Source organism: Oryza sativa, chromosome 8, assembly GCF_034140825.1.
Source record: "Oryza sativa Japonica Group chromosome 8, ASM3414082v1".
NCBI classification, from domain to species: Eukaryota; Viridiplantae; Streptophyta; class Magnoliopsida; order Poales; family Poaceae; genus Oryza; species Oryza sativa.
In genome coordinates, this window is record NC_089042.1 from 14051609 (window position 1) to 14059216 (window position 7608).

Genomic DNA, 7608 nt, shown 5'->3' on the forward strand with positions numbered 1-7608 from the left:
AGCCGACAGTCCACAAGCAAAAAGTAACATAGGGCCTGTTTGGATCTTATTATTTAGGAGTATTAAACGTTTATTACTGACAAAACCCATTCCATAACCCCTAAGCTATTTTGTAAGACGAATCTAACGAGGTATATTAATCCATGATTCGCGAATATACCTCGTTAGATTCGTCTCGCAAAATAGTCTAAGGGTTATGGAATTGGTTTTGTTAGTAATTTACGTTTAATATTCCTAAATAGCAAGATTCTGGAGGGATATTTAATACCCCGAAGCATCCAAACAAGCCCATAGGAACGAAAGCTAAAGCTAAAGTGACTAAGGCCCTGTTTAGATGGGACTAAAACTTTTAAGTCCCTATCACATCGGATGTTTGAAAATTAATTATAAATATTAAACGTAGACTATTAATAAAACCCATCCATAATCTTGGACTAATTTGCGAGACGAATCTAATGAGCCTAATTAATCCATGATTAGCCTATGTGATGCTACAGTAAACATTCTCTAATTATAGATTAATTAGGCTTAAAAAATTTGTCTCGTGAATTAGCTTTTATTTATATAATTAGTTTTGTAAGTAGTCTATATTTAATACTCTAAATTAGTGTCTAAAGACAGGGACTAAAGTTAAGTCCCTGGATCTAAACACCACCTAATAAATCACAGCCAGGGCATCCCAGCCCCTTTACAAACTGAACAAGCAATGCCACCACATGCCAAGTTCAACTTTGCAAGCTTGTTCACGACGAGCAGTCGAGCAGCGAGCACAAAGTCGATTATGTAAAACACGTGATCGAGAAAGTTCATCATGACCAGCTTAAAAAGAAAAGCAAAAAAAGGATATGGGGTACAACTCTAAACTTGATGATGTCTTTAATCATATATAAACACACTGTCCAATCTCATTGACCACTATCATTACAAAATGATCACCACAAACCCAATAAACAAAAGAAAATGAAAAACTCTAGAATCACACCTCTAATTAAGTTTCTTCTTTTTTGTTTCAATTTTTTCCCTGGGAACTGCAGCGATAAATATAAAAATAAATAGCCCTTCTTATTTTTTGCACCAACGAGGGACACGAATTGGACAAAAGAAGAAGAGGGAGAGGAGCTGAAGAACTCAACACAAAATGCACTAAGCTCAAACCACCACCTCAAGCTGCCAACGCCAACGCCGCGGCGACCGTGGCGGCGGCGGTAACCCACCTGGCGAGCACGGACGGCGCGGCGGCGGCCTTGTCCGCGACGTCGTCCGCGGGGGTGCCGTCGGGCGAGTCGGCGGCGGAGGAGTCGTCGGAGGGGGCGGCAGCGGCGGAGGTGGTGGACGGCTTCTTCTTCTTGGTCTTCTTCTTGGGGCCCTCCGGCGCGGGCGCCGGTGCCAGGTCCTCGGTGACCTTGAAGAGCTCCTTGGGCTGCAGGAACTTGGAGATGGCGTAGACGGCGAGCGGGTCGGCGTCCTTGACGGTGGCGGTGACGGAGGCCGAGTTGACCTTGGTGTCGAGCAGGACGCTGTCGCGGTCGTTGGAGACGTCGTAGCTGTAGTCCTTCTTGGCGACGCTGGCGGTGGCGAGCGTGCTGACCTTGCCGCTGTTGGACTTGAGCAGCTGGAGCGAGTAGTAGTCCGGCACGGCGTGGTAGAGGAGGATGGCCGCCTTCCCCTTGGCCGTCAGGTTCTTGTACTTGGGCAGGAAGGCGTCGACGGCGGCGTCCACGGGGCAGAAGAGCGTGAGCCCGTTGTCCTTGGTCGCGTTGATGTTGCTGTACACGTCGGCGTTCGAGGCGAGGAGGCCGGCGAAGTTCTTGCAGTACTTCTTGGACAGGAGCTCGGTGAGGTTCACCGGCGCCGGCGGGGCCACGGGCGCCTCCGCCTCAGGGGAGGACAGCGGCTTGCTGATCTGGAGCACGGCGAGGTCGTAGGGGATCTCCTTCACGGACTTGACGAAGCTCGACGGCGTCGCGCTGTCCGCCGCGTCCTCCGCCGTGAACGACACGCGCCCGCCGCGGTGCTGCGTGATGTTCACGTACCCCGTCGTGCCGGGGGCCGACCCGGACTCCTGCAAAATGGTTGATTTAATTTAAAAAAAATGCAAGAACTTTTTGAAATTCACACGAGATTAATAATTATATTTATGCCTCATTTTGTTGACAAGGTTTTGCAAATTTTTACTGTACCGCACAAAATCTGTACAGACAGGACATGCCTTCAATGTTGCACGGCTCAAATCATGCCTGTATTACACTCAAGCAACGTTTAACCAGTCTTAAAGATAATGAATTCCCGTACCAAATTCATCTGCTTAACAGCTAATCAAATAGTACACTTCCCACAAAAAAGAAAACAGAAACAGAGAGGGTTTGTTGACCATACGAGTATATACAAAATAGCAAATTGGCATTTGTTTTTTAATTTCTTCGCGTGGGGCAAATTGGGTTTATGGTACTACATGAGTCCCCCTAAACGTGATGTGAATCCAAAGTTTAGATGAAGGTATAGAATTTTTAAACTCGCCGAGATCTTGCCTTGGGAATTTCAAATGACCCAGAAATCGAGGGATTCCATAACTATTTTTTTTTTCTCAAAACAGTCCAAAATTTTCAATTTAGAGCAGATAAAAGAGGCACCGAGCCACCGACACAAGTTTACATCAACGACCAAGCATACATAACTGTGTGGACAACAACACATAATCGCACAGTCAGCAATTATTATTAGTGTTATTTATTTATTTTTTTGCCAACTGAGAAAGTAGGCCGTGGCAGACATATGCATGTGCACTCACTCACTTAACTGGGGCCTCCCTTCGAAAGCGACGCATTTTGAAATGAATTGAGCTCTCATTACTAGCGTGAATTTACTAGTTACTGATTTTTCGATGGAGGATATATACTCTAGTTTGCTTTTTTGCTTTTTTAAAAAGGAAAAGTAATCAGGTAAAAAGTAGTAAAGTTTTTTTTTTCCCTGCAATGGAAGCTTCACTATCCTATCCGAGACCCACCTACTTTGGCAGTGCCTGTGTTCAGTGTGTTGGCATGCAATTATTACGAACAATTATGCAGAGGTCCGGAACACCAAGAAGAAAAAGGCACTTCCCATTTCAACCCGTAATTATAGGCATATAATTCCAACTTGAGGTGTATATAATTTCTTTTATATGAAAAGAAAAACCATCAACGATGAAAGTGAGGTTGAGAGCTGAAGCTGAGTAGCGAGGCATGCAGATCTACTACAGTAGGAAAATATAAGTCCGGCAAGGATTAGGATAGGAAACGGAAAGAGGCAGGTGACCCTGACCTGGAACATGGAGGAGGAGGCGGTGTCGCCGCGGGCGAGCTGGTGGAGCTTCTTGGCGCCGTAGTAGTCGACGAGGATGTGCATCTCGAGGATGTGGCGGAGCGTGGGGAGGGTGTAGTGGCCGCCGGAGAGCGCGCCCATGTCGCCGTTGGCCACCACCAGCACCGTGATGGTGCGGCGGCGGTTGATGTCGCCGGCCAGCCGCGTCTCTGTCAGCAGCTTGTTGAACTGCGAGTACTCCGGGTGGTCCCCGAGGATCTTGGTGATGTTGTACCCCTCCGCCGCCGTCGCCGCCGTCAACGCCACCACCGCCACCACCACCGCCAGCCGCCGCAGCAGCAGCTCCATATCTACAGAGAGAGAGAGAGCGTCGGCGGCGAGCTGTTCGCTGCTTAGCTCGGAGTGGAGTGGAACGCACTGAGCACTCACTACTACTGGTGCGGTGGTGGGCTGGTGGCGATGCTCGCGCGGAGTCGGAGAGGTATGGTGGTGGGGCGCCGCAGCTCAGCTTGGCCTGCCTGGCTCTATGTAGTTGTTGTAGTTGTAGTAGTAGTGGCATGGCACTATGGCAGGCAACGAGATCTGGCAGGGAGGCAGGGGCACCTACGGTGTTTGTAACAAAGCCCCTGATTGTTCACGATAACCACGAGAATGCCATCGTTTTCCTGGCCTTGTTAATGACTGTACCGTGCCGTGTCGCGAATCTCGATGCGTGTTAGCGCTGCAAAGGGACAGTTTGGGTGGGGGTGAAAAAAAAAAGAAAGAGAAAAAAAGCATGACAGCGACAACCTGTGGGCATCAGCGGGTCGGCCGGGCTTTTGGGGTGAGAGATGCCTGGTTTGCTTGTTCTAAAGGCCGTTGGGGAGTGGGCGAGTGGCAACGGGCCTGTTTGGTGTCGGTGTGCTACCGTGTTTGTTCTTTGACGTGTGTTGTGTTTGCTGGGTTTTTTCTTGCACGCTCTCTTTAGCCCCCTTTTATTCAAAGAAAATTCATAGAAATCTTAAAGGATTTTATTTCTATAGAAATTTTTCCTATATAGCACTTTTAATTAAAGGAATGAATCCTATATAATCCCATAAAATTCCTATGGAATACCTCTTTCCATGCAAGTTTTGCAGAAAATTTAGTATGAGGTTCTACCTAATGTTAAGAATTCATTGAGTCTTTATCTCTTCTTAAATTCCTGTGTTTTTCCTGCGGCTCAATCAAACGGTCATTTCTATATTTTTCCTGTGTTTTGCAATTCTCTGTTTTACACTTATATTCCTGTCAAAATCCTATGTTTTTTCTATTCCTCCGTTTTTTCATTTCTTTGATTCAAAGGGGCCCTTCCTCTTTGTACCGATTTGAATTTACGTATCTATGGTAGCTTGCACGCAAGACTACAATAGCAGCTTTGCTGCATTTTCTGTGTAGAACACACAAAATGAAAACTTAACTTTATTGTCCGACCGATTAGAGGTGGCAATTTTCATGTTAGGGCTGATGACGAGGCTGGGATCATCTATACATGGGGCGGTGAAGAATTCTCATTCGCGGGTGAGAGCGCCAGGGTCCCACGAATTTCGAGGATTGGGTAGGATCCGAAGGGCATGCCCAGTACAGGATACAACCCCATCATCCACATGAGCAAAAGTGATCAAGCACCCATCTAGGGATATGCCTCACACAGCGCAAGCCATACCCTCATCTCACTTTTACACTGCAGCACCTGTCAGTCAGTCACATTTTGCATTTAAACCCTTGGATTATTTTTATTTGCATATACGTTCATTATTTACAGTATACCCCTATAAATCACTGACATATATAAACATCAACCCCTCTCTCCTCCCCCATCTCCCTAATCTCTTCAGTGCCTCCTCTCTATCCGGAGGCGGCGCCGCCTCTCCCCGGCCTGGACGCTCTCCCCACCGCCGGATTGAGCGGCGGTGGTGGTGGATCGAGGAGGAAGCGACAGATCGAGCCGCGCGGTGGCGAATCGAGGAGGAGGAGATGGCAGATCAAGCGGCGCGGTGGCGGATCGAGCAGCGGCGGCGACTGGGACCGACGCGGCGGCCGCAGATCCACTTGGCAGTGGCCGAGATCGACGCGACGGCCGCGGATCCACTCGGCGGCGGCCGCCGGGATCCATGCGGCGATGGCCGGGATTGACGAGGCGGCGGCCGGTCTCGACGCGGCAATGGCCGGGACCGATGCGCAGTCGCGCTTCTTCTCCCCCACCGACTGGCCTCGAGCTCGCCGGATCCGCACGGCAGCGATGACCTCGACCTTGACTGTGATGGCAATGGCGCGGGAGCTTGAGTTGATGGCGAGCTGAAGCGACGGCATGGGGCGACACAGCTACCCAACGCGCATCCTCGTCGATTCCTCCGGGCAAAAGTGCGGTGCCTTTGACAAGGGTGCACGGACCTCCTGCAATATTGCGCACCATTGCAGGCGCGCAGCTCCTTCCAACGTGGCGCGAATATTCGCTTTGGGAGGTGTGAGACCACGCTCCACGGTGGAGCGTTGGGCATGCCCTAAGGCTGCGCGTTTGTTGCTCTGAGTTGAGAACCTTCCCTTTGGCACGAAAAAGGGGACAGTTCATTAGTACATGATTAATAAATTATTAGCTAAAACTAACTTAAAAATGATTAATATGATTTTTAAAGTAATTTTTCTATAGATTTTTTTTAAAAGCACACCATTTAGTAGATTGAAAAACATGCGCATGGAAAAGGAGGATATAAGTTGGGAAAGCACACTACTGAACACAGCCTAAGTTACTACGGATAACCCATCAAGACCTCGCGGTACGAGTTATCTCTCTAAAAATAACTCATTCTAAGAATATAGGTGAAACTTGCCTATTCCAGGTTGCCCATATATATAAACTCAACCTTAAACTCCTAACTAATATACACTACTACGAAAAAGGATTATCGTAGATGGCCAGAACCCGTTTTGCCACATGCGCCCAGGTATTTGCAGAAATCAGGATCTTTTCATACATGCGGTGCAACCGTCTGCGAAAACCTTGATTTCGTACGCGGACATCTATGCTTCTTGTATGCGAAAACAATTTTGATAAAATAATAAAAATTTCAAGAGAAAATTCAGTTGAAACCCTAGCTCTCTTATTCTCTCGAAAACATAGCACCCGAAGCTGCTGCCGTCGTTGTCGCAGCTGCCACCACCATCGCCGAAGTCACCATCGCCGCGCCGTCATCATCACCGTCACTACTCTAGTTGTCGCCGCCATCGTCCCCGATCGAACTGGGAGGATCTGCCACTCCCGTGGGCGCCACCACTCCCGCTGCCCGCCCTCGTAGCCGTCTAGCCCGAGCCTTGGACGAGAGTGAGAGGGAGAGAGAGGAGGGGGCAAGTAGGGGAGATGAGTCTAAAATGGGCCAAAGAGGGAGAAGAGAAAATGGGAATGGAGTGAAAAAGGGGAGGCGGTGAGGCCGAGCATGCAAAGACAAAAAAAAAAAAAGAGTGCAGCAGTGGTTGTTGCATGAACTGTAGATAGAGTAGAGAAACTCCTGTATGTGAAAATTCATATTCGCTGGCGGGCCTCTTAAAAGACTCTAATGCAAAAAAATAAATAGTATATTTTCATAGGCAGGTCTTAATCAAACACTACCCAAATATTTTACTACTGACGTTCTTTTAGCCCATCTACGATAAAATAGGGATACATCCGCAAAAATCTTTTTTTTTTAAGTAGTGATCTTACTCTCCTTACCTAGCCCCCCTCCGCTGTAGGTCGTACTTGCAGCCCCTAGCTAGACCCCGTGTCACCATGGTAACAAGGTGCTGGCATTTGCTCCTCCACGCTAGCTCATCTTTGACAGCTAGCACCCAGCTCCCTGCACAACATCGGCTTTTCTTCATCCTCACCGTGTCTTTGCCACATCGAATAATTGTTGAGTCGTCTCGTTACCGAGTTGCCTTGTCCTCGTCAACCCTTCGCTGCGCTGCCTCATTGGTTGTCACATCATAGCTTGTACCCTCGTTCCTATGCCGCTTCGTCATCTCTTTGGTCGTTATCTTGTCATCATGTCACCCACGCTCCAGTGAACCGCCATCTAGCTGCATGCGGGGCCTTGGAAGGGTTGAGGACTAGGATTGATTTTGCCTCATCTGTCACTTTGAGTCAAGGTTGGGTGAACCTGTAGGGGTGCTAGGAGCGCAAGGGCAGGTATATTCCTGTTCGATCCATACCTATCCCTCGTTGTTGCCAACCCTAGACTCAATCAAAGTACATAAATGGAGTGGCGCTTTATTGGTAGTCAGGGTAGGATCTGGTTGATGGGATTTAGCATT

At 48.4% G+C, this 7608-nt stretch overlaps 1 protein-coding gene across 1 annotated transcript; it reads right to left on the reverse strand.

Moving 5' to 3' along the window:
* Positions 1-846: 846 nt before the first annotated feature.
* On the reverse strand, positions 847-3816 carry LOC4345261 (fasciclin-like arabinogalactan protein 1). Its single transcript, XM_015795277.3, has 2 exons — positions 3301-3816; positions 847-2062 (listed from the first exon to the last, which is right to left on the reverse strand). Exons 1-2 carry the CDS (start codon positions 3646-3648, stop codon positions 1163-1165), a joined length of 1248 nt encoding a protein of 415 aa, XP_015650763.1. The 5' UTR covers positions 3649-3816; the 3' UTR covers positions 847-1162.
* Positions 3817-7608: the final 3792 nt, after the last annotated feature.